The sequence below is a fragment of the Corvus cornix genome, chromosome Z (genome assembly GCF_000738735.6).
Source record: "Corvus cornix cornix isolate S_Up_H32 chromosome Z, ASM73873v5, whole genome shotgun sequence".
Taxonomy (NCBI): Eukaryota; Metazoa; Chordata; class Aves; order Passeriformes; family Corvidae; genus Corvus; species Corvus cornix.
The window spans coordinates 15204120-15229613 of NC_046357.1; the positions used below are offsets into that span (position 1 = coordinate 15204120).

Genomic DNA, 25494 nt, shown 5'->3' on the forward strand with positions numbered 1-25494 from the left:
CGCGGCTGCAGGGGCCTTCCGGGCGTGAGGGAGCGGCGGCGGCGGCGCCGAGCGGGACGGGCGGAGGGGGCGATGCTGTCGCGGGCGGGGATCCGGGCCCGGCCCGGCCTCGGGCTGCTGCAGGTGCGGGGAATCCAGCGGGGAGGGGCGGGGAGGGAACGGGGAGAGCTCAGGGGGTGCCCACGTGGGGGAGGTCCGGGGTAGCGGGTGCTGGAGGGGCCGGGAGAAGGGGGCTGGGCTGGGGGCACCGGGATAAGGGGGATGGTGTTGGGGGCCTGGGAGGTGCTGGGGGGGGACTGGGGCAGGGATGGGGTCAAGGGGTGTGGGGGGAGGCAGAGGGTGGACAGGCGGGGGGGGTCGGAGGTGGGGGTTCAGTGGGGTGGGGGTTTCGCGGGTCCGAGGAAGAGGTGAGGGGGGACTTGGGCAGGGATGGGGGTACGGGACGGGGGTTAGAGGGGGCTGTGGACAAATGGGTGTCGGGGAATTGAGGAGATTGGGGGTATTTGTGGTGTTGGGGCTCCGGGAAGGTGCTGGGGTGGTGGTGAGGAGCTGAGCAGGAATAGGGCTATGGGGACACGGCGGGTGAAAAGGATAAATGGGTATGGGGGGACTGAGGGGGAGTCGGTGTGGTGGTGTTTGAGGTCCGGTGAAGGGCTGGCGGTGTGGGGGCTCGGTGGGGGAGAGCTGGGCAGGGATGGGGGAAGGGGTGCGGCGGAGTGTGCAGTGGACAGACGGGTATAGGGGATTGAGCAGGGGCAGTGGGGGGCAGTGGGATAGTGTTGGGGGTCTGGGGAGAGCCGGACAGGGATAGAGGTGAAGGGCAGGGCAGTGGTGTAGAGGACAAGACAGGTATAGGGAGACTGAAAAGGGCGGTCAGTGGGGAGTGTTCGGGGCTGGGGAAGGGCTGGGGTGGAGCAGGGGGATGGACAAGGAGAGAGAGAAAGGAGGTGAGGGGGTTGGTACGGCGGACAAGTGGGCTTGGGGGCAACTGAGGAGGTGGGGGTTCAGTGGGATGGTGGTGTTGAGGGTTTGGGGAACACTGTGTATGCGGAGGAGCTGGACAGAGACCGAAGTGTGAAGAGGAGAGGTGCAGAGAACAAGTGGGAGTATGAGGGGGACTGAGAGGGAGGGGCCAGTGGGGGGGTGTTGGGGGTCTGGGGAAGTGCTGGGGTGGTGGTCGTGACCTGGGCAGGGATTGGGGTACAGCGGGGTTGCAGAGGAGGCTGTGGATGAATGGGTATGGGGAGGGCCAGTGGGGGGTGACTGAGCATGGGGTGGTGAGGTGGATTGTTGTAGGAGAATTGGATGCGTGGAGCTGTAGAGGTGTGAGCTGGGTTGGGATGTGGGAAGGTCGAGGGAAGCTGTGTGAGTGAGAGTCTGTGGGGAGAAGGGTGCGGGAATGCCTGGACAAAACAGGTCTTTGTGGGGAGCCCAGGAGGCAGCCAGAGCTGCGGAGGGACAGGTTGTTGAAAAGGGGTGGCCTGGGACTGAGGTGAGTGAGAGAGCTGGGGGGAGTGGGCCTGAGCAGGTTATAGGGACTGAGCGGGGCAGAAAAGACCCACATGCACATGCCTCATTGCCCTTAACAGTGGCAGGGAGGCTTTGTTCCCCCTCCAGGGTGGATGTAAGAGGAGCAGAGATGTGCAGAAAGCTCTCACATGGGAGTGAGCCCCCCTACACCAGTGGAGAAGACTGTCCCTGGGGCCCAGGCCTCATCCCTGTGGGAACACCCTTACAGCATGGGCTTGTTTGGGGCACTGTTTCCTGCCCTGGTCTCTGGGTTGTGAGCCCAGATGGGGTAACAGGTGTGGAGCTGGGCTCTGAGGTGCCAGCAGCTGGCCTCAAACCTGTTCCATCTCCTCTCCCAGCACTCCCAGCAGCTGAAGCGTGCGGCACGGCTGGTCCCAGCTCCGTGCCGCTGGAACTCCGGGCTGCCCGTGAACATCGGAGTGCTCTTTGTGCCGCAGCAGGAGGCCTGGGTGGTGGAGAGGATGGGCAAGTTCCACCGAATCCTCGAGCCTGTAAGGAGCAGCTTTTCTCCCCTTCTGGATTCAGCAGGTTCCTAAAGCTGTAGCGAGGCGCGTCCTTTGCACGAGGATCCGAGGGGTGGTGGGCTTAGTTTCCCAGGCTGAAATCCTTTTGGCTGCCTGTGGATTAATTTTTCTTGGTGAGGTGTTTAAAGCACTGAGTAACCAAAATGCCCTGTGTGTAAAATGTGTTTGCAGTGTGTGGCATGTGCTTTTGTTGCACAACTCTGTCTAGTTTGGCTATCAGCCATCTAATCCTACCCTTTTCCCAGGGTTTGAACTTTCTCATCCCTCTCCTGGATCGGATTCGTTACGTCCAAAGTCTCAAAGAAATCGTCATTAATGTCCCAGAGCAGTCAGCTGTCACACTGGGTGAGGAACAGCTTCTGTGTCCTGCCCCCTTCCTTCCTCTGCATCTGGGGTGAGCAAGGGACAATGTGGGGATGAGTGGAATTGTCCCAAGCTCCTGCACTCAGCTCTGTCCCTTGGTACCCAGGCTTGGCCATAAAATCACAGGATCACTGAATGGTTTGGGTTAGAAAGGACCTTAAAGTTCATCTTGTTCCAACCCCTTACCATGGGTAGGGACACCTTCCACTAGGCTGGGTTGCTCACAGCCCCATCCAGCGTGACCTTGAACACTTCCAGGGATGGGGCAGCCACAGCTTCTCTGGGCAACCTGTTCCAGTGCATCACCACCCTCACAGGAAAGAATTTCTTCCTAACATCTACTCTAAGCCTGCCCTCCATCAGCTTAAGGCCATTCCCCCTTGTCCTGTCCCTCCATGCCCGTTTGAAAAGTCCCTCTTAGCTCTCTTTAGGTACTGGAAGGCTGGTGCTGTGAGTGGGGGCACCTCAGGAAGTGAAGTCCCATGTGGTCTCTCTGGGCTGCAGCTCCCCCTTCTTGCTGAGTTGAATGCACCTGGCCAGAAATACATTTTTGAGGTGCTTTCCTTTATTGAACCACAAAAGAAATTTCTGTTTCTGTAAAAAAACATTTTAGAACAGGTTAATGGATGTAATGTTAATTGACAGCTCTGTTACAGTTTTAGTTATAAGTGATTTGTTTTAGTTTTTTCCTCCTTAAGTCTTTATTTATGAGAGCCACAGTGTGAAATGCTTGATTTTCTATCTGGAAAATTGGGACCTGTTGTGTACTGAAACATCACAGTGTTTTCTAGGGAACGTAAGATCCTTTTTATGAAGCCTTTAGATAAGAAGATCTATTTCAGCCAATCCTTCTCTGTGCCATGCTGCTATGCCAGCACGGAAAGGGATGACCTGCCCAGCTGTGCTCTGGAAGAGGGGGTTTCCATGTTTTGTTTTTATTGCTTCAGTAAACGGGGCTGTTGTTCTTTCCCAACAGATAATGTCACCTTGCAGATCGATGGTGTGCTCTACTTGCGGGTTATGGACCCCTACAAGGTACAATCCCTGCCCCTTGGGCAGCTTTTCCTGGCTCTGCCCACTCCCTGCTCCCCAAAATGTGTGCTCCAGCCTCTGTGCTGTGCCCAGCAGGTGGGCTGGATACTCTGACTCCTCCCAAGGCTCCAGACTCCACGTTTTCAGCAGGAGTGTCTGGCAGGTTTCTTGCTTTAGTGCTGTGTTTGTCTCTTCTGCCTTGTTCAGGGTCCCTCTTGGCACCCCTATCCACTCTGTTTTGTGCTTCTGCTCTTCAGGCCAGCTATGGGGTGGAAGATCCTGAGTATGCAGTGACCCAGCTGGCCCAGACCACCATGAGATCTGAACTTGGCAAACTCTCCCTTGACAGAGTCTTTCGGGTGAGCTGGAGAGGTGAATCATGGAGCTGCCAGTGTCTCTCAAAACCCCAGGACAGCCTGCATGCCCAGGCTGATGTGCTTAACAACAAAATGCCCTTTGCTTAGAGGACTTATGGCTTCTGTTTCAGTTGACCTATTGGTGAATCCTTGGAGATGGGTCTTGTTTCGGTTGTTTTTGTAACAGGAGCTATCTTTTGCCCTGCCCTGGGTTATTTGGAAGGGGTGATGGGTGGCATGTGCCCAGACCCAGCTGGTGCAGCCATGTTTCTCTTAAGTCACTGACTCTTTGCTCAGCCCCAGTGATGAATATCCCTGACCTGGGTGATGGGGTGCTGTAATCCTTGTAACTGCATTTGCTGGGAAGAAACTGGAATTGTTGACATTCTGTTGTATCCAGAGGTATGCCAGATGTTGTATCCCAGCAGCTTCAGTGTGGGGCACTGCCCTCCCTAGGAGGTGGTGACCCCTTCAAGAGCTGCAGGAAGCACCTGGCCCTGCCTGAAACCTGTGGAGATGGGTTTTTCTGGCAGACCTTGGCCTGTGAGGGAGGTGTCTGTTTTCCTCCTGACACCTCTCTTGTGCTCAGCACCTCTTCTCTGCTCTCTGCTGTTTCTTTTGTACCTCCCAGGAGCGGGAGTCCCTCAACGCCAGCATCGTGGATGCCATCAACCAGGCTTCAGACTGCTGGGGCATCCGGTGTCTGCGCTATGAGATAAAGGACATCCACGTGCCCCCACGCGTGAAGGAATCCATGCAGATGCAGGTGAGGCTCTCTGGGAGGGAGGTCTGGAACAAGAGGGAAGCCTCCTCTTCCTCACTGCATCACAGAGTCACAGAATCAGTGAGGTTGGAAAAGACTTCAGATCAAGTCCAACCTGTGACCAAACAGTACCTTGTCAACCAGACCATAGCACCAAAGTGCCATCTCCAGTCTTTGCTTAAAAACCTCCATGAACAGTGTTTCTAGCACCTCTCTGGTAGCCCGTTCCAATGTCTAATCACCCTTTCTGAGAATAATTCTTCCTAATATCCAACCTAAACCTCCCGTGGTGTTACTTAAGACTATGTCCTGTCATCCTGTTGCTGATTGCCTGGGAGCAGCCCCCATGTGACTACAACCTCCTTTCAGGTAATTGTAGAGAGTGATAAGGTCACCCGAGTCTCCTCTTGTAAACAACCCAGCTCTCTCAAGGGCTCCTCATCAGTCTTGCGCTCCAGATCCTTCCCCAGCTCCATTGCCCTTCTCTGGATGCTCCAGCACCTCAAATATCCCTCTTGAATTGAGGTGCCCAGAACTTGACACAGGACTTGAGGCATGACCTCACCAGTGCTGAGTACAAGGGGAGGATCACTTCCCTCATCCTGCTGGCCACACTATTGTTGATACAGGCTATGGTTCATTATTGTTACCTGTGCAGAGTGGGCAGCACCCACCCCTTACCTCAGGAGGGCACTTTGGCTGGAGACATAAAGCTACTGAATAAATATATCCTGTCATAATTTTTGTGGTGATGACCCCTGCCTGCTACATACACACCATGCCAGCTCCCTTTAAAATCCCTCCTGGGCTCTGTGGGGAAGCAAATCCCAGAGCTGAAGGTCTCCCCTTGAGGAAAGCTGGAGACCAGATCTCTGGGCTGGAAGGGGAGGAGGGGAAAGCAGCTGTCCATGTAGGTGTGGACAGGGCTGGGAAGGGCTGCGTGACGTGAGGAGCAGAACCAGCCCTTGCCAGGACCACACAGTGTTCTGTAGCTGCATTCTCATGCTTTGTAAGCCATGCTTCCCCCAGCAGGACAGAGGAGCATGTCCTTGCCCCACAAATGGGATTTCCCCAGCACAGCCATGGCAGGCTGGTGTCTGAGCTGTGCTTGCAGGTGGAGGCAGAGCGACGGAAGCGGGCAACAGTGCTGGAGTCAGAGGGGACGAGGGAGTCAGCTATCAACGTGGCTGAAGGCCAGAAGCAGGCCCAGATCTTGGCATCAGAAGCTGAGAAGGCTGAACAAATCAACAAAGCTGCTGGTAATGCCTTGGGCTAGAACATGTGGGCATCTGTAGCCCTTTGGACTGAGAGGTGGTGCTGCTGGGGAGAGACTGCATCACTGTGGGCCAGGCTTCCTCAGCCACTTCTGATCCTTCCCTGCTGGGGCCTCAGGCTGAGCACCAGCTCATGTTGCTGCCCCGCCCCAGCCGCCAGCAGCAGCAGGAGGCATGTGCCAGTGTTGCTGTTGGGGAAGAGACAGCCATGCATGCATGAAATTGTCCTGATTCGCTCCCTGAAGTGGTTGGGATTCAGTCCTTGTAAGTGCTTTGTCGTGATTCTGATGTGCTCCCTGCTGTGGTTTGTTGTAGGAGAAGCCAATGCCATGCTGGTCAAGGCTAGGGCCAAGGCAGAGGCAATTCAGCTCCTGGCAGCTGCTCTGGCACAGCAGGTGAGTGATGGCTGCTTGGACCAGCGCTGCTTTGGTGCTGGCACTGGGGGAGGTGAAACCATGGGCAAGGTGGCACCTGGCTTTCTCCTGGACACTCCCTGGCACCTTCAGCAGCAGCAGGGAGTGAAGATCTTTGGTGGGCTGGGGATACAGGCAGGGATGAGCTGTTGGTGGCATGTGACCTGTCTCTCTGTTCCCAGCACGGCAATGCTGCTGCCTCCCTGTCGGTGGCAGAGCAGTACGTGAACGCTTTCTCCAAGATTGCCAAAGACTCCAACACTGTCCTGCTGCCCGCCAACACCGGCGATGTCACCAACATGGTCGCACAGGTCAGTGTAGTCCCCTGTGTCCTGGGCTGCATCCAGAGCCCCGTGGGCAGCAGGGGAGGGAGGGGATTGTGCCCCTCTGCTCCGCTCTGCTGAGACCCACCTGGAGCACTGCATCCAGCTCTGGGGTCCCAGCACAGGAGGGACAGGGACCTGCTGGAGCCAGTCCAGAGGAGGACGCCAAGATGATTGGAGGGATAGAATGCCTCTCCTACAGGAAAAGGCTGAGAGAATTGGGGTTCTTCAGCCTGCAGAACAGAAGGCTCTAGAGAGACATTGTAGCGCCTTCCACTACCTAAAAGGGGCTTACAAGGAAGATGGAGAGACTTTACAAGGGCATGTAATGATAGGATGAGAAGGAATGGCTTTAAACTGAAGAGTAGGTTAAGATTAGGTATCAGAAAGAAATTCTTTCCTGTGAGGGTGGCGAGGCACTGGAACAGGTTGCCCAGAGAAGCTGTGGATGCCCCATCCCTGAAAGTGTTCAAGGCCAGGTTGAATGGGGCTGTGAGCAGCCTGGTCCGGTGCGGGATGTCCCTGCCCATGGCAGGGGGGTTAGAAAAAGAGGATCTTTAAGGTCCCTTCTAACCCAAGCCATTCTTGCTCTCACCCAAGTGAGTCTTGCTCTGGGGAGGTGAAGAGGGCCCCATACTGGGGCCTGGCCCTCTCCTCTCCTCCCCTCCCTGTGACTGTCTCATTCCTTCCAGGCCCTGGGGATCTACACCACACTGACCAAGCCACAAGCTGTGAAGACCCAAGATGGGATGCCCCAAACCCATGAGGACTCCCAATCTCCTGCCCTGGAGGTGCTGAAGGCAGAACAGGGCAGCTCCAGCTAACAGGGCTGGAAGGATCCCACACCCTCTCCTGAGGCCTGCCGGCAGTCCTGTTCTGCTGTGGGCAGTCGCTCTTCTTCCCTTAGTCCCTATTTTATATTGGATTTAAATCATGTAATAAATGGTAACAGTGATGCTGCAGCATGTTCCCTCGTGCTTGGGTGCCTGACCCCAGCGTTCCATGCTGAAGGGGGACCATCCCTCCTCAGCAGGCTCCTGCTGGGATCTCCCATCGACATGCAGTCACATGCACGAGTGGCAAATTAGATACTCTCCTGTGAGGCTGATGAGCCACTGGCACAGGTTGCCCTGGGAAGTTGTGGGGCTCTGAGCAACCTGGTCGAGTGGAAAGTGTCCCTGTCCCTGCCCACAGTGTCCCTGCCCACAGTATGGAACTAGATGATCTTCAAGGTGCCTTTCCAACCCGAACCATTCTATGATTCTTTGAATTTGGGGACCCCACTCCTAGGAAGGATGCCTTGCCCAGCACATCACGTCTCTAGGAATGTGAGATCTTGTCATCATCCCCTTCTCTGTTATCTCCCAGAAGTTGTCCCTACAGTGCATGACTGTGCGTTCTCTACAGCAGGCTCCTCACAGTGCGCACCACAGGGCGAGGAGCGCCTCTGTCGATTAATTAATTAATAGATTAATTAAAACAACACCCTCACTGTTAAGAGTGTGCCTCGGTGAAGGGAGGTGCGCGGGGACCTCCCGGCCGCCAGAGGGCGCCGCCGCCCCGCGCTGCTCCCCGCGGTGCCGCTCTAGCGTGGTCGGCGCCACGCGCGGCGCTTCCGGGGGCGAGGGGCGCCCGGAGCCGCAGGTGGGACAGAACGGGAGCGGAGCCCCGGGGAGAAAAAAGGGTCTGTGAGGGCCGGAGGGGAGTCTGGGGCTCGGGGGACACAAGGGTGGCGCGGGCGTGAGGTGGCGGACCGGGAGTCGGGGGTGCAGGGGCGGGGCTGGGGGTGCGTGAAGGGGATGGGGGTGCGGGAGAAGGGCTGTCGGTGCCGAAAAGGCTCTGGGCAGCGCTGGGCAGTCGGGAGGGAGCAGGGCTCGGCTTCCGCTCAGGAGGGGATGCAAGGAGGTGCGTGGGGCAGTTGCGAGGACGCGGAGTGGGACCAAGGCAGATCAGGCTGGTGGGGGCTGCTGCGGGACAGGTGCGTGTGCGAGGTGTTGGGCCGGGGGTGGGTGCTGGTAGGGAGTGGTACCGGCCCAGGTAGAGCCGCGGGGGGTTGAGCCTGCCTGTCCTTCCCTCCAGGATGCAGCGGTGGCCAGTGGTGCTCTTCTTGGCCTGGGTTTGCTTTCTCTTTTTTGCTGGTATCGGGCTCTTCATGAGCGGCTTCCTGCTCAGCCGGATCGAGCTTGCCAGCAGCAGTTCCTGCGCAGACCCACTCGTGCCTCCACCTTGGGAGAGGCAGAGCCTCCCGCCGGGCTCCTGCTGGGCACCGCAACGCTTTTCCAAGGCCGTGCTCATCATCATCGATGCCCTCCATTTTGAGTTCGCCCGCTTTGACCCCGCCAAGACCAGCCCACTGCCCTACGAGAACAAGCTGAGTGTCCTGCACCAGCTGGCCACCTCCCAGCCCCGCCATGCCCGGCTCTACCGCTTCCGAGCTGACCCCCCCACGGCCACCATGCAGCGCATCAAGGGCCTCACCACTGGCTCGCTGCCCACCTTCATCGATGTGGGCAGCAACTTTGCCTCGTACGCCATCCAGGAGGACAACCTGCTGGCACAGCTGGTGCAGAACGGTGGGTTCCTGGCTTTAACCTCAGGCAGGGGAGTTTCAGGCTAGATACGAAAAAAAAATTTTCACAGGCATAGGAGTAGGTTGCCCAGGGAGATGGTGGAGTCACCATCCCTGGAGGTGCTTAAGAGGCTTCCAGATTTCATGCTGGGTGATGTGGTTTAGTGGTTTAGGGTTTATAGTGGTAAGTGGATGATTGGATTGGATAATTTTGAAGGTCTCTTTCAACCTTGGTGATTCTGTGACAGGGGCTATTCAGCCTGGAGAATAGAAGGTTGTGTGGAGACCTCGTAGCAGCCTTCCAGTACCTGAACGGGGGCCTACAGAGAAGCCGGAAAGGGATTCTTTATCAGGAACTGTAGTGATAGAATGAGGAGTAATGGGTACTAATTGTCAGAGGAGAGATTTAGATTAGATATTAAGAAGAAATTTTTTACTATGAGGGTGGTGAGACACTGAAACAGCATCCCCAGGGAGGTTGTGGATGCCATCCCTGGCAGTGTTTAAGGCCAGGTTGAATGGGGCTCTGAGAAACCTGGTCCAGTGCAGGATCCCTTCTAACCTCTTAACGTTCTATGATTCTGTGACTCTGTGTGGGCAGGGCAGCATGCAAACCTCTGCTCAGATTAACCTGTGTTCAAAACCTTGATTCCTTTCTCCCTGGGAAGGGCACTGCTTACAACAGCTCCACCCTGTGAGCTAATTGTTTTGCCCTGCTTAGGGACAGTTACCTAAGGCAGAGTTGTCATGCAGGCAGGGTGTCTCCAGCTTGTGCTTCGAGTGAGAAGTAGCTGTGACTATGGCTTCATCATCATCATCTTCAAAGATGACGAGAAAGCAGGTGAAAGTGGCTGCACTGGTGGTGCTTGTCCCAAGGTCACCCCCAGGAATGCCTGCAGGAAGCCAAGGGCATTCGGTCATGCCGTGTGAGGCGCATGATGGGGGAGGAGCCAGGTGTGCCAGGTGGTGGCAGGTGTGCCATGGGGGTGTCCCTCAGGCAGCCAGCCTGCCTGGACAGCTACCTGCACCTGTGAGGCAGTGACCTCATCCCATTTTCATTGTAGTTTGGTGCTGCTGGGGGGTGCTTAGTGCAGCTGTAAAGGTCTTGTTATGGTGGGATAATGGAGTAGAGGGAACAGGACAGGCCACAGTGGGTTGTTACCCAGAGAGACTTCCTCCCAAGGCTCAGACTGGACTAAGGCAACATGACTTTGTGTGAGCAAGGTGGGCAAATGCAGTAGATCATCTGAGGCAAAATGCAGCAGTAGATCCAGTGCCAGAGCAGCAGCCTTAGAGGAAAGGGTTCCTGCTCCCAAGCTGAAGAGGCCCTGTGGAAACACAGCTGGCTGATGGCAGGCAGAACAACCAGAGCAAGGGCGGAGGGAAGCATCAGTGCTTTTTTGCCTTCTCTTTTCCACATCTGAAACACCATCGTGTTTAAAAGCCAGAGCTCAGGACTCGTGTCTTCTACTCTATCACCTGCTGCCTTGCATTTTGCAGTGGGGTCACAGGCCTCTGGTGAGGGTTTGTCTGGTTTGTGCTGCACCCCCTGCAGCCACCTGTGTTGTGGTGGCCCAAGAGTCTGCAGGGTGACATGACAGGTCAGTGATAAGTTGTGAGGTTGTGCAGGTGGATTTGGGCAGGGGGAGCACTCAAGGGCTTAAAGACAGGGCTGGTCCCTCCCTGTATTCAAAGTCATTTGCAGTCAGATGGTCGTTTTAATTTTAGGTCAGTTTTGAGTGTGGGTTGGAGAGGAGCCATTGCTCCAGACCCTGACCTGGGTCTGCCCAGGCTCTTGGGATTGTTGTGGTAACAGCACGACTCAGGAGGTCTCCATCTCTCATTGGTTCCTTTCTGTCTGGCTCAGGAAGGCGAGTGGTCTTCATGGGTGATGACACATGGGAAGGACTCTTCCCAAAGAAGTTTTTCCGCTCGTATTTCTTCCCTTCTTTTAACGTAAAGGATCTTCACACTGTGGATGATGGGATCCTGCAGCATCTCTATCCAACTGGTAAGCAGCTCTTTCACCAGGGCATGGATAAACATTGGCCTAATGTGGGAGTTCAACTGCAAATTTGAGGTAGGGCTGAAGGCTTTTTTTCTGTTGCAGAGCAGCACTGGCCAGTTACATGCTGCTGCCCAAGGATTACAGTGCTCTAGCTGGATTTCCACGGATAAGCCACTTCTTGGGGTCCACGGACCATTTCTGTAGATACCTTTCCTCTGTCTGGGACAGAGTTTAGGTTGTTGGGATCAGGTTAGCCTTCTACCTCTGTCTTACAAAATACCCTGGCAGGCTGGAGACAGAGGAGCAGCTTAACTTTGACATGTGGCTGCCCAGGCAGGCACACAGTGCTCTGGGAAAAACACAAGTTAGGAGGCTGAGACACAGCACTGCTCTGAGCAAAGCATTGGTGCTTCCTAGTCATGGGAAGAAGATGAAGCATGAGATTGTTTGAGAATTTTAGGTGATTTCCACCTCCCTGAGGTACTGGGACTAAGGGAAATGTTCTTTCATTTTTCTGTATGTGAATCTAAGCGTGCCTTGTGTGAGAGCTGCAGTTCATAATTTAACTTCAAATATGTTGGTTTTCATGTGTCAAAGCCCTGAAGCAGTGGGGAGAGGCCAGAGTAACTTCCTAACTAGGGACTGTGTTGGTGTGTCATGCCCTTGTCCTGGATGGGATGCACAGGGGCACATTGATGGGTCCAACCTAAAATATCTTCAGGGAAAGATGGGAGTTCTGGGTTCTCCTTTTTCTGAGCATACCTTTGTTTTAGCTCGGTTTGTGGCAGTTTTGAGGTAAGTTCAGGATGACTTGGGTGACATTGTACTGTTCCCTTCCTGAGGAGTGGTGAGAAAAAACTAGGGATGCTTGCTAGGCTTTGAGATCCCTGTGCCATTACACCCAGGAACCCGTGGCCAAGAGTGCGCCTCACTTAAAACCTGCATTGATTTCCTTGGGAGCTGGCAGTAACAGTGGCAGGAAGGGAAGAAACAGTAGTGTCCAGGGGCAGCCAGGAAGTTCTGGAAGGAAGATCCAGGCTTAGAATTCCAGCCTGGTGTGTGATAAGTTTGCTTTTGTTCCACAGTGGACAGTGGTGAATGGGATGTGCTGATTGCTCACTTCCTTGGCGTCGACCACTGTGGGCACAAACATGGACCTGACCATCCCGAGATGGCAAAGAAGCTCACCCAGATGAATGAGATGCTCAGGTGATTAGGGTGGGGTTGCTAGCTGGCCTCTTACTTCAGCCGGACTGCTGGGATCTTCCTGGGGAACTTAGAGACACTGAGGGCAACATGGGATGCTTTACTGAGCCTGTTAACATGGAAAATAGCTTTGGCCAGCTGGAACCCCAGCTATAGGCAGTGTTGCTCGCAGAGATGCGTGTTGAGAGGTTTGGTTTCAGAGGTAAGGCTGCCTTCAGGTCTCAGAGCCTTGGTTCTCTACCAAGCCATGAGACGATAGTGCAGCTGGAATACAACTGAGCCTCACTCTTTCCATCTTTAACGTGGAGATTGTCCCACTAAGGTCTGGCTAACGTTTGAGAAGCAGATGGAGGACCCTGGCTAGGGAATGAATACTGCATTTACCACACAGACCCATGAGTTGCACCTTTGGGCCAGAGGGCAGGATGGGATCCAGAAATTTCAGTCATGCAGATCTGTATCAGCCCAAAATGCTGCAGCTTTTGATTCTTAGGAGTGCTCTAAGTTTTGCTGCTAGAAGGAGTTGGTAACTTGCCCTGCTGTATCTGAGAGCACAGTCTATATTGTGTCATACTTACAGCATCCTTCAGGGACTAATCCCTCCTTTTTTCGTTTGAAGTGGGAGATGGCTCACACAACATGATACATGACCCAAATAGAGGCAGCCTAAAATTTGGTTATTGTCAGGAGCATTTCTTCTGAATTGTGTTTTGTCAAGACCCCTGAAGGCACTGTTCAGTGGGGACCCAAGCAAGATCAGTCCACTCTGTCTTAGGACTCTGGATTTTCAGTTTGGCTTTAAATCACCAATTTAAAACACCCTGGTCCCTAGCTTGTAACAGTTCTGCATCAGCATTTAGTTTTGCTCACACCTTTTTGTGGGCTTCACCTCTGTGGTGCAGGCAGATGTCCCCTCCCACCTAGGCTAGTTGAGCCCTTGTCCAGGGAGAAGTTGACCTTCCTTATCTCGATGACAGGTCCTTGGTGGATCATGTGGGGAATGACACTCTTCTTCTGGTGGCTGGGGACCATGGCATGACAGAAACTGGAGACCATGGTGGCGACAGCGAGAAGGAAGTCAATGCAGCACTGTTTGTGTACAGCAGGACACCCCTGTTTGGCAGTGGCCCTCCAGAGGTGAGAAGCTGACTCTTAGCTATCACTGCCTGAGGTGGTATCCAGGCTGAAAACTACATCCTGGGATTACAGAGAGTGACAGGGATTGTTTAGACTGGGAGGGATGATCAGTCTGTTGTAGAATCATAGAGTGAGCTGAGTTGGAAGGGATCCATTAGGATCATCAAGTCCGACTCCTGGCCCTGCACAGGCCACCCCAAGGGTCACGCTATATTCCTGAGAGCATTGTCCAAACACTTCTTGAACTCTGTCAGGCTGGTGCAGTGACCACTGCCCTGGGGAGCCTGTTCAGTGCCCAACCATCCTCTGTGTGAAGAACCTTTTCCTACTATCCAGCCTAAATCTCTCCTGACACAATTTCAAGCCATTCCTTCAGGTCCTGTCACTGGTCACCACAGAGAAGAGATCAGTGCCTGACCCTCTTCTTCCCCTTGTTAGGATGTTGAAGGCCACACTGAGGCCCTCAGTCTCCTCCAGGCTGAACAGACCGAGTGACCTCAGGCACTCCTCACACAGCTTCCCCTCCAGACCCTTCATCACCCTCCTGGCTGTCATTTGGACGGTCCCTAATAGCTTAATGTCTTTCTTATATTGTGGCACCCAAAATTGCCCTCAGCACTCGAGGAGAGGCTGCCCCAGCTCAGAGCAGAGCGGGACAATCCCCTCCCTTGCCCAGCTGGCGATGCTGTGCCTGATGCCCCCAGGACAGGGTTGGCCCTCCTGGCTGCCAGGGCATTGCTGACTCACAGTCACTTGCCATCAGCCAGGACCTCCAGGTCCCTTTCTGTGGCACTGCTTTCCAGCCTTTTCACCTTGAGTGAGAGGAATGGGGAGTTTGTCACCATGTCCTGAGAGAACAGTGGAAGGGCTGATGCAGGATGTGGAGGACTGAAGTGTTTGGAACTCACGTTCAGGCCACTACGGCTGTGAGGGGTGCTTGTGTGAGTCCAGATGTGCTGTTAGACAGCACCTTTCCCATCAACCTGCAGCTCCCAGCAGGCATGTTTCCCGTCACAGGACCCTTGGGGGCAGCAGAGCTGTGCTTCTGCCTGGATTCACCTTTGGATGGGGATGTCTTCTCCACTGTCCTTTCACATGAGTGAAAAGCTGCGTTGCTGTGTTTTCTCTGAATTTCTGATTCCTCCCCTGTCTCTGCAGGAGCCTGAGACCATTCCCCAAGTGAACCTGGTGCCCACTATGGCCTTGCTGCTGGGTGTGCCCATCCCCTACAGTAACATTGGGGAGGTGATGGCCGAGCTGTTCTCTGGGGATGGTGACACTGTGTCTGCAGCCTTGCAGCAGCTCTCGGTCTATCACATCAATGCCAAGCAGGTATGGGCTGTGGTAGGCCTCCTATTGAACTAGAGAGGAGAAGGAATGGGTTTTTAACTGCAATCCTCTTCTGTTAGGTGGAGGTGGGGTGATGACATGCTGTTATCTTCATGGGGAACTTATTTTGAAGCATTACATCCTTGCAGTGTTTGCTCCAGTAAAAGACAGCCTCATTTTCCCCAAAGAGAAATGAGAGCCACCTGTTTAGTGCTGTGGTGTGAAAAATACTGTCTGGGAAGGTGGAGGAGGGTTGGATCTAGATGGTCAGAAGTGGATTAGGTAATAGGGGACACTGGTTCCTCAAGTCTGAAGATGACCAGAGGCAAGTCTCATGATTGGAGATTTGAGAGTAAAAGTGGAGGTTTTGATCCTGCTTCAGTTTTGAAGGAGAAACAGTGTTAACAAAAGGCTACTCTAGATAGTGAAAGAAGGAAAACAGTAGTGAAGGACAAAATAAAAGAAATAACTATGTAACAGGTAATACTAAGGTAGGATACTGAAAGAGCAATTTGTACAAAGTGCAACAAAGTGCAACAGGAGCCCAGCAGCAGAATGACAAAATTTAAATGAGAGTCTCTACACGAGCTATAAAAGAAGCCCAGGCAATGTAGCAGGCTGAGTGAGAGCCTCTATGAGTGATGTGAGGGCCATCTGTTGTGGCTCTGGTCATGCTACAGAACCAGATTTGCCACAAGCATTGCAAGGCATGTATCTCAGCTAAGGGCCAGTTTGCCTTTGAGGGACTCTGCATTGCTGGCAGCACAGGAATAACTCCTCCAGTGTCCAACCAGCTCCTTGGAGTGCCAGTTGGACAGCACTGGTGCAAGCCAGTGAGGAGCTGGAGAGAATCACTGCTGATGGGAAGACAGAAATATTCAGCTCTGTATTCAGAGAGCAGCAGAGTCCAGTGACATTTAAAGATCATACGTGATGTTAGTGTGCATTAATCACTGAGGATATCAATCATCATCTGTTAGGAATTAGTGTTATCCAGTCGTACCTCTTTAAATATTTGCATTCATTGTTTGGGGAGGTTTCTGGCTTGATAACAGTGGTGTTGAAGAAGCTGTGGCATTCCACGGGGGCCCATGAGAGAGCCAGTGGATGTGTTTGCCATCCATGGGCAGAGCCAGACTGATTCTGACTGTGCTCTGAGGCAAATGGAAGGTGTGTGAAGTTACGGGTGCATTTCAGGACTGGAGCAGATCTACCCTGCTAAGCAGATGGATGTATGTGCAGGTGCTCTGCCCTGCTAATGCCCCTGTAAGACTTCTTTTATGACTTTAGGATTGTAGCTGCCTCTGTTAATGTCCTCTTGAAGCAGAAAGCAAAAAGAATGACCTTTCCTTAACCTATGGTGCAGTCTATTAATGTGCTAGTATTGAATAAAGGGAAGCAGCTTGGTTTGACCCACTGTGAGCTTTTTAATTTGATGTTTTTCCTCAGACAAAACTATAAACTCAAAATGGGGTGCAGATTAACAAGTCATTAATAGAAATGACTTGGACTTCTGGAGGACATTTGCCTTATTGCTGCCAAAGACTCTATAAAAGCCCGTACTGATGCACAGCATTACCAGAGGTGTAGCTGCAGGAATCACTGTGACTGTCAGGATGGATGGATCACTTGAGAGGGATGTCACTTGGCCAGAGGGATTGAATTTTCTGATGGGGACATCCTGGATTTGTGTGACCAGCCCTGGGTGATGTGGCTGGGGACAGGTCTGCCCTAGCACGGCTTGGTAGATTGGGGTTGTTTCCATTCTGAAAGGGCAGTGTAAAGTAGTGAATCCCATTCCCAGTGTTCCCTGTGCTGCTGTCTGATCCCTTGTTCCCTCTCCTGCAGGTGAATCGCTTCCTGCAGTCCTACTCGCTGGTGGCTCAGGACCTGCCAGCAGAGCAGCTCCAGCACCTGCAGGAGCTCTTCTCCAGTGCTGTGGAGGAGCACACACAGCTGCTGGCCCAGGTGCAGGGGACGACAGTGGTGCCTGCAGAGCTGGAATCCAGGCTGGGAAGCCTCATCGGTCGCTTCCAGCGCTACTTACGGGAGGCACGGGCTGTGTGCACCCAGTCCTGGGCCCGCTTCCACCCCCTGCGTATGGTGGGGGGCTGCATTCTTATTGCCTCCTCCTGCTTGCTCTGCTACATGGTGTCAGAGCTTGCCACGTCCTCGCACTCTTTCTGTCGCAGCTGCCTCCTGTACCCGCTGCCCTGGGTCCTTGTGGGGGCTCTGCTTGGGCTGGCCCACGTTTTCACCCAGAAGGGGCTGGATCTGCTCCTGGTGTCGTCATGGGCAGCCGCTGCTTCTCAGCTGGGTTTTTTCTGGCACTGGTGGGGCCAGCATCCCAAGAGAGCCCGTTTGGCAGGCAGTCAGCCGCCCTTGGCCAGCAGTGGCCTGAGGCAGAGGCTGCGAGCATGGCTGGGGCTGGCCTTCCCCATGGGCATTCTGTTCTTCCGCTGCGGAGCTATGTTTTCTGACAGCTTTGTTGTGGCTGAGGCACGGGTGGCCCCGTTCCTGCTGGCCTCGCTGGTGATGTTGTTAGTAGGGAAGCTCCACTGGGATGGTCGCCTGACTGTTCCAGAAAGTCCCAAGCAGCAGCTCCTTGGCTTTTCTTCTTACCGGAGAGAGATCTGGTACCTGCTGTGCCTCGTGGCCATGCTCCTGGTCTGTGTGCGCCTCTCCAGTTTCTTCCACCAGTGCCGCGAAGAAATTCCTCAGTGCCGGCCCTCTGTTTTCCTCTCCCCGCTTGCCAGCCTGAGAAACACACGGGCCAAGAACCTCTTCTACCTCCTGTGCGTGGCCTTGCTGGCTGGGCTAGTGTACGCAGTGCAGAGCTGGCTGAGGCACTACGGCAACCTGAACAGCTCGGACCCCCTCGTGCTCTTCGTGCGCTGGGGTTTCCCACTGGTGGTCCTCTGCATTGCCTGCTACTGGGCTGTTGCCTCCAGTGCTGATGACTCTCTTGGCAAACTGCAGGAGCTGGTGCAGGTGGCAGTCGTTGTCTTTCCCCGGGCTGTCTATGGACTAGCATCTGTGGGACTGCTGCTCCTGCTGTGCAATCCCATGACAGTGTTTGCAAAGGACACACGGGAGTTGGCAGGATCCATCGTCACTCCCTACCTGGGGGTTCCCAGCTCCGAAGTCGACTTCCGCCATGTCATCCCTCAGATCTACAAGAGGATGCAGGAGTCTCAGAGGAGCCGGCTGGAGCGGGGTAGCTGCAGGGCCACTGTTGCAGCGTATGGGCTGGGCAGCGTGTACTCAGCAGCCCTGGTCATAGCCCTCACCCTCCTGGGCTTCCTCTTGATGCTTCTGCACAGTGAGCGGCTGAGCTTCGCCTTCCTGCTCCTCTTTGTGGAGGCCTTCGTGCTGCTGCACATCCACACGTGTGCCAGAGGCCTTGCTGGAGATGCTGGTGAGTCCCGGCTCAATAGAGCAACCACTGGATGTGTGATCTGGGCCTCACCTGCAGTGACCTTGCCGTAATTCCAGTGGGAGGAGCAGGGTCCAGTTTCTAGTCTTGGGAAATACCGATGCACTGATCCTCAGGATACTCTTAGCTTTTTTAGAGCTGCCTAAATGCTCTAGATTTGAATGTATTGTGGGTGGAGGAGGAGTGTCTTGGGTCAAGGAAAGGACCTCTACACCTACCTCTTCTGCCCAGGATATGAATAGTCACCAAACCTCTCAGGTGCTGACAGAGTCCAGTGGCGGGGCTACTGGCACCAGCAGAGGGGATGCCAGCTCCTTGCTGTATCTGTGGGGGGAGCTGGACTGTTTCCTCTATCTTAAAAGAGCCAACATGGAAGGGAAACCTGGAAAAAAAGGTCAATAGGCTTTTTTGGACCATGGATCTGTCTTGTTCCTTCATGCTGATATCCCCACCCCCTGCCTCTGCTTTTGTCTTTATCTCTCAGAGCCATTTTCAGTGCCCTGGTATGCAGTCATCTCCTGGCTCCTTGCTGCTTCCCAGTTCTTCTATTCCACAGGCCACCAGCCCATCTTCCCAGCCATCCACTGGAATGCAGCCTTTGTTGGCTTCCACCTTGACCACAGCACGAACCTCCTGCCTGCTGTCCTGGTGGGCGCCAACACCTTCGCCTCCCATATCCTCTTTGCAGGTAAATCAATTTCTTCCTGGGCTGTGGAGCCTGAGCAGACACAGCTCACTGCAGCGCCTTGTCTGGGACTCTGCAGCTGAGCAAGAGGTGCTAAAGGCTCCAGCACCAGCTGAGCAGCAGCATCCTCACTGTTCCCCTTGTGGCACCACAGCAGCCTGCCCTGGAGCTGAGGTGTATGCTTCCTGCACATCCAGGGCCGGATGGCAGAGCCTAGACTCCTCCTCACCTCCTGGGCTCCAGTAACTTCATGTGCCTTTGTCCTTGAGGTAGTTGGCTGCCCGCTGCTCCTGCTGTGGCCCTTTGTGTGTGAGATGACCAACTCACAGAGGAAGAAGCCCAAGAAGGAGTCCCGGGAGGAGCTGCAGGAGGTGGAGGAGCGCATGATGGAGATGAGGCTGCGGGAGTCTCCAGAGAAGTTCTCCACGGCTCTGTTACGGCTGGGATTGAAGTACCTCTTTGTTCTTGGGGCACAGGTACGGGCAGAGGCAGGGTGCCTGTGGGAAAGGCTGTCTAGGAGGAAATTGGTGTGCTGTGAGAACTGTGGAGCACTCTGATGAGAGAAAGGGGTCAGCCAGGACACAGACAGGTGGGGGGGTGATGTGTCTGGTTGCAGGTGGAAGAGCAGGTCCCTTTTCAGCCATGCCACTTGCTGTGTGCTTTGGGAAGGGCTCCAGCATGGAAGCTGCTGTACGGATTAGGACACTTTTCACACCCATATGCCCAGAGTGGTAATGTCTTGTTCAGGAGCTGCATTGTTGTGATCCTACTCCCTGTCTTCCTTACCATTCCTGTCTCACACCAGCTCTGGTTTTCGTATGTGCTGTGATGATATAGGGAGCTAAACACCAGAAAATTTAATCCTGTGAGAGAAGTGAATAGCTTTCTGGGATTTATCCCTTCAAATCATTCTCCCATGTGGTCCGACCAGAGACAGTGCAGGGGAAGGGGGCAAGCCCTGCAGCAGGAGAGCAGGAGTGCCCCTCTCAGTGAAATAGCAGGTCAGGTTAGCCACAGTGTGAGCCCTCCTCTGTGCTGCCCCAGCCTGGCCTCGGGAGGGCCTGCACATACCCCCAGCTGCTTGTGTTTCCTGACTTGAGGACATCATGGAACGGAGTCCTCTTTAGAATGCTCATTCCTGGTGTGTGCCATGCCAGCCTCTCAGGCATGTGCAATTTAGTACCACCTTCAGATGTGAACCTAGTCCCCAGGAGGTCTCTCCAGAGTCCCCTGTAACTTGTTTTTCCTGATCTTCCCTGCAGCTTCTGGCCTGTGTTTGTGCAGCTATGATCCTCAGGAGACACCTCATGGTCTGGAAGGTCTTTGCCCCAAAGTAAGTCCCAGGAGTTGCTCTGATGCTGGATTAGGACTTAAATCCCTGACATCTTGACTAGAGTTTACAGACAGTAATGTTGGAAGAGACCCTGTGATTGATCTTCTGACTCATTACCTAGTAGTGGTTGTAGGAATGTCCCTAACTAATTCCTGCTTGAAATTCAGAAGCTAGACTTAAGCTAGAGCCTAGAAGTTTCTCCTCATCTTAATTTCCAAGGACCAACAGAGCCCAACTGGAAGCTGAGAATATTGTAGGTCAGAGAGCCAAAGGTAAGGATACCAGACCAGGAGTGATAAACCCAGAAATGCTGAACCAGCAAACCTTTGAATTAGCTGGTGCGAGGGGTGGCCTCAGCCTCTGAGGGATTCAAAATCCCACCTGAATCAACAGGTCCTGAGCAGCCTTTGAACCAGAGGAGCGCTTGGCTTACAGGTTTTAGGCAGCAACTGCTGGGGAGTGAATGTAATTCAGGTTTTAGGATGTGAGATGGTACCAGCCTCTCATTGTCAGGAAAATCAGTCAGCTGGAGGGTAGCAGCCTGTCTTTGTAGTGATGCTGGCTGTTGTATCCTTAACTGCCTCTGTTGTGCCTGCAGATTCCTCTTTGAGTCGCTGGGCTTCATGGTGAGCAGCATCTGCCTCTTGCTGGGGATCTCGCTGGTGATGCGTGTGGACTGTGCTGTCAGCACCTGGTTCAGCCAGCTTCGGCTCAGGTAGCCTTGGAGACGTGGGGAGCCTGACCTGCTCGTCGGCCCAGGCTGCGGCTGTCTCCTTGCCTCCCTCGGGTTGGGAGGGATACATGAGCCGCCAGCAACGAGTGCCTGCCACAGCAGTCAGGGATTATCCCCGGCTCCCTGCTCTGTGCTGAACAAAAGGACAGGAGCCAACTGTTCTTGCTCACGGGGATGGTGTTTCTCAGCAGGGGAGGAGGTCAGAGCTCTCACTGAGCCTTTGCTGGCAGCAGGTGGACTCTGCTGCAGGAGCCCAAGAGTGCTGAAGTGCTGCTCTGGTGAAACACCAGCGGGGTCTTGCTGCTACTTTCCTGACAACTGTTGCAATGTGCAGCTGGTAGGCTTCAGTGGCCAGCAGGGTGTCACCTGGACTCTGCAAAGACAGTGACTCATGGAATGGGACCTGCTGAGGAGGGGAGAGGAGGTTGGAAGGGGAGGGAATGTCCCACGGCTACCACTTGTTTTCACGTGCTTGGTTTTCATGCAGGAATCACACTGTGCATGGTTCCATGCAGATGGTTCCTGGAGCCTTGGTGGCAGCTACTCCTCTGTAAAGTCAGTCAGTTGCTCTGTAGTGAGGCCTCTCTTGCCCTACACTCAATCCCATTTTCCTGGTTCTCCTCAGCCCTGTGAAGTGCAGTGGGGAGCACTCTGGGCTGCCTTGTACAGCAGGCTTAGCTTGGGGCAGTGGTAGCAGGGACAACTGTGTCCATGACCAAGAAACTCTCCACTTCTGTTCTCATCCCGTCAGGGTCCCTGTGGGCTGGGTGGTAGCAGCCAAGGCTCCTGATCTCTCCCTGAGTATGTGCTGCTGGATGCTGGCAGTTGACTGTGAACAGTTAAGATGCAGGAGGATGCAGTGACAGAACATGGACTCACCCATACTGGGCCTGGCCAGCAGGAAAGGGGAACCTGGAGTAGCTGTCCCAGCTGCAGGAGTAGCCTTGGTGTGAGCTTCAGCCTGGGAACAGCTACTTGAAAGCCTTGAGAAGGCACCAGTTCTTTTGGGAGATGGTTTAACTCACTGGTGCCTGTGTATGTGCTGGGTGCTATGGACCAGATGCAGTCAATCACATCCATGATCCCATGTTTGGTGCTTGTCTCCCTGTTGGCCTTCGCATTCTCTGTTAGACTTCATGCCACAAGTGAGCTATGCCAAACATGCCCTTGACTGCTCACTGTCGGGAGACATGGTGTTTCTTTCTTTATGGGCAGAAGTAGAGGATGGTGACCATGGTGCCTGGCCACATCCCAGCTCAGTTCCTCCTGCAGTTTCATTTGAGCTGGGATTCATTACTGCCCTGAACCACTGTGTGGCATTACTTGGTGCTATGAAACCTTTTGTCTCTTTCCTCTCTGGATAGAGCCAAGGACTGCTTGCCTGGGATTTCTGCAATCCCATTAATTTTTAACTCATGCACCATGACTGCCCTTGTTTGAGTTCCTTACTGCAGACTGTTAGCATAACTCCAGGCTCTTCCTCTCCTCTGCCCTGCAGAATCCCAGGGAAAATGTCGTGTCACCTCTCTCATTATTTCATTTCTTGGCATTTTTCCCAAGTGCTCAGTTGCTCTGGCTCTTGAGGGCAAGTGGAATTTTGTATTTTACCCCTGCAAAATGCCTGCTCAGGTGATAGGATGCAATTCCAAGGAGACTAAAACTGTTCTAATATTAGGTTTTCATTGCCTGGCCTGCTCTTGAGCTGCTGGCTGTGCTGTGCTACCTCAGCCTCTCATCTCCTCTGCTCTGTGGTCCTGCTCAGTTTCACCTGACACAACCAGGGACTGGTTTGTAGCTGGTATCACACCCTGGCCTGCCTCACTGCCTGGATGCATAACACCAGTGCTAGGATAAGGAAGGGGCAGCAGCAAACAGTGGGGGAAGCTGGAAGCTACAGGAATGCATCAGCCCACAAATAAAATGGGCTTAGGCAGTCACACTCTTAAAAATAGGTTATTTGCTGAAAGCTAACTCTCTGGTGGCCATAATGCTTCTGGAGGAATGAGGGGTGCATCGATACAGGGAGGAGGAAGGGGGTGGAGGTAGCAGATACCCAGTAAATTTTCATTAAATGTGATGTTAATCTGGATAACACACGTTGCTAAACCCTGAGGCTGGAGCTCAGCTAGGTCTTGTTGTAACCTCATAACCTGGTCAGGAACTTTCTGCCTGACTGTATTTGTGCTGGCAGAAGTCCCTGTGGTCACTGATAGTGTAGGACTGACTCCTGACATCCCCACAGCTGCCATCCAGGCCCCTTGGCTTCCATCTCTGGGACTGGTTCCTCTTTCACTGGTCACTCTAGTGCAGCTGAGCCTTCCCATGCTCGCTGTTCATGGTTGGAGCACTCACAAGGGGCTTGGGCATCCTCTCCTCACCCCTCCATGTCACCCCTCTGTTGTGTGTGGGCTCATGGTCCCAGGAGACCAGGGAGAGCAGAGGGAACAGCAGAGCTGTAGCGTCATCAAAGGACACACACTTATCTCGCCAGAGACTAAACAAAACTTGCAGTAGAAGAGCTGCAAGTACATTCTTGTCACTGCAGAGATGCCACGGAGTGCTGGCTGCTCGGACACGGCAGACTGGCTGCTACACCAAAGATTTCAGATTCATGAAGATGAGTTTTCCACGGGCTGGAGATGCTCTTGCTTCTTTTCACTGACTGTTTTAGCCTTTGTCAGCCTTCCTCAGCTGCCGTCAAGCTGATTGTTTGGCTGCCATTCTCCTGAGCATGCCGGGGATTAGAGAGTTAATTCCAGTCCAGGGCTTGGTGGCCTTGGAAGCAGATCATGCTGCTGATGCTAGAGCAGACAGGGCTGTTTGCTGATTTAAAACCCCAAGAGGGGATTGCCTCCTGGTCCAAACCAAGCCTCTTTGGGAAATCTGGTGTGCTGGGGAGTAGGTTTTTCCCCACATCCCTCCAGAGAGGTTGTTGTAGGGCCCCACTTGTCTCTCCTGGACAAGTTATTCCAAGTGGTTTATTTCTGGTCCCTGTGTCCCTCGTTGAGTGTGACAGTGGACAGAGTGCTCAGCTGAGCAGTTTCCATCCTGCACTCCACAATCTTTCTGCGCTTTGGGCTTAGCAAGTGTTGTGCATGTGTTTTTTGGGGAGAGCCATTGGGAAACTTTCCTGCCTCACGCCCATGGTGTGTCCCATGGTCCTGGCACAGAACAAGAATTCAGTTGTGTCTCTTTTTTGCTGCCTAGAAAACAGTGACCAAAACCTGCAGCCACTGTGAAGGGTTGTGAGTGTTGAGAGCATCCCTCAGCTCTGGCCCATGGGGCTAACATGGATCCCAAGAGATGCCACTGTTTTGAGGAGCCCAGGGCTCGCTCTAGCTCTGTTCCCACAGCCATTCCTCTGTCCTATCTCTCTCTGGTTTCCCCTCAACTCTTCAGGCTGCTTTTTTATGCCAAGGCACAGTCCCAGTCTCGGTGTGCATGTCCCCCCTTCCCCTCAGGAAACAGCAGTGCCAGTGTGTGCGGAGCAGGGCTGGGGAGCGCTGCTCTCTCCCCCGAACCCTGACTCAGTGCACCACGTGGCTTGGAGCAAGATTGTTGTTTTATTTTTTATTAACCTCTGTGTGCCTCAGTCCCTCATATAGGGAAAAAAAAAAAGGGGATGGACCCAGTTGTGGAAAGCAACCTGGGAGCTCTGCATGCAGCATGGTGCTACACTTTCCTGGGTGTCTACATATCTGGCTGCCAACGCTTTCATTCACATCCAGCAGCTACACCTGGAAGGTGGAAGCAAAGCTCAAGTCTCTGCTGGCTAGCAGAGCCTTTTTACTTTCAAAGACTGCTCCAAAACAGGCAAGCTGGCAGTGCTGGTTCACCTGGCAGCCGTGGTCCTTGAGATTGGTGTCCTGCATCCAGCAGCGCTGGGTATGGCACGACTGACCCAGGAAGGCAGCCAGGGAGGGGTCACTCCGTTATTAAATTGTGTAATTAATTAATTAATCGGGAGTGGGGTGAGGTGTGAGTGGAAATTTGCTTTGCGAGGGTGGCACAGGGCTCCGGGTGGCTGTGAAAATGATGTCTGCAAATAAAACTGTGAGAGCCAAGGAGAGTTGTGTTGTCTCCTTCCATCTTCCCCCAGCCTGTCCGGGATTTCCTTCGTGGGGAACCCTCATCTACAACTTCCTCCTGAGGGGAAGTGGAGGGTTAGGCACTGATCTCTTCTCTGTGGAAACCACTGACAGGACCCGAGGAAATGGTCTGAACCTGTGTCAGGGGAGGTTTAGGTTGAACTGGGGTCCAGGACTCTGGAGGTTCAGGAAAAGGCTCTTCTTCAAGAGAGTGGTTGGGCACTGGAACAGGCTCCCCAGGTTAGGGGTCACAGCCACAAGCCTGCCGGAGTTCACGAAGCGTTTGGACAGCGCACGTGGTGTGATTCTTGTGGGGTCCTGCACAGAGCCCGGAGCTGGCGATCTGATCTGTCCCTTCCAACTCGGGATATTCTGTAACTGGTTCTGTGACC

General features: G+C 53.9%; 2 protein-coding genes across 5 annotated transcripts; both read left to right on the plus strand.

Moving 5' to 3' along the window:
• The first annotated feature begins 19 nt into the window (after positions 1–19).
• STOML2 (stomatin like 2) lies at positions 20–7540 on the plus strand. Its single transcript, XM_039567782.1, has 10 exons — positions 20–123; positions 1869–2021; positions 2300–2399; positions 3394–3452; positions 3707–3808; positions 4437–4571; positions 5683–5827; positions 6158–6237; positions 6438–6566; positions 7271–7540. Exons 1-10 carry the CDS (start codon positions 73–75, stop codon positions 7400–7402), a joined length of 1086 nt encoding a protein of 361 aa, XP_039423716.1. The 5' UTR covers positions 20–72; the 3' UTR covers positions 7403–7540.
• A 606-nt stretch (positions 7541–8146) lies between these two features.
• PIGO (phosphatidylinositol glycan anchor biosynthesis class O) lies at positions 8147–25081 on the plus strand. 4 transcript variants are annotated; one of them, XM_039567768.1, is made up of 11 exons: positions 8147–8222; positions 8658–9151; positions 11015–11158; positions 12241–12364; positions 13339–13498; positions 14657–14830; positions 16676–18245; positions 18748–18951; positions 19222–19424; positions 20211–20281; positions 20880–25081. In XM_039567768.1, the coding sequence occupies exons 2-11, from the start codon at positions 8659–8661 to the stop codon at positions 20998–21000; spliced, it is 3264 nt and encodes a 1087-aa protein (XP_039423702.1). In that variant the 5' UTR covers positions 8147–8222; position 8658; the 3' UTR covers positions 21001–25081. The 4 variants fall into 4 exon arrangements, with proteins under 4 accessions (XP_039423702.1, XP_039423701.1, XP_039423704.1 ...); XM_039567767.1 differs by having other exon boundaries at positions 8160–8262; XM_039567769.1 differs by lacking the exons at positions 8147–8222; positions 20211–20281 and adding an exon at positions 8432–8556 and having other exon boundaries at positions 20880–20979.
• The last annotated feature ends 413 nt before the right edge of the window (positions 25082–25494 follow it).

Coding starts and splice junctions, on each gene's coding strand:
- STOML2 (XM_039567782.1), top strand. CDS start 73: ATGCTGTCGCGGGCGGGGATCCGGGCCCGGCCCGGCCTCGGGCTGCTG. Junction 2,022..2,299: donor TCCACCGAATCCTCGAGCCT/GTAAGGAGCAGC, acceptor CCCTTTTCCCAG/GGTTTGAACTTTCTCATCCC. Junction 4,572..5,682: donor AGGAATCCATGCAGATGCAG/GTGAGGCTCTCT, acceptor CTGTGCTTGCAG/GTGGAGGCAGAGCGACGGAA.
- PIGO (XM_039567768.1), top strand. CDS start 8,659: ATGCAGCGGTGGCCAGTGGTGCTCTTCTTGGCCTGGGTTTGCTTTCTC. Junction 11,159..12,240: donor GCAGCATCTCTATCCAACTG/GTAAGCAGCTCT, acceptor TTTGTTCCACAG/TGGACAGTGGTGAATGGGAT. Junction 19,425..20,210: donor TCTTTGTTCTTGGGGCACAG/GTACGGGCAGAG, acceptor TCTTCCCTGCAG/CTTCTGGCCTGTGTTTGTGC.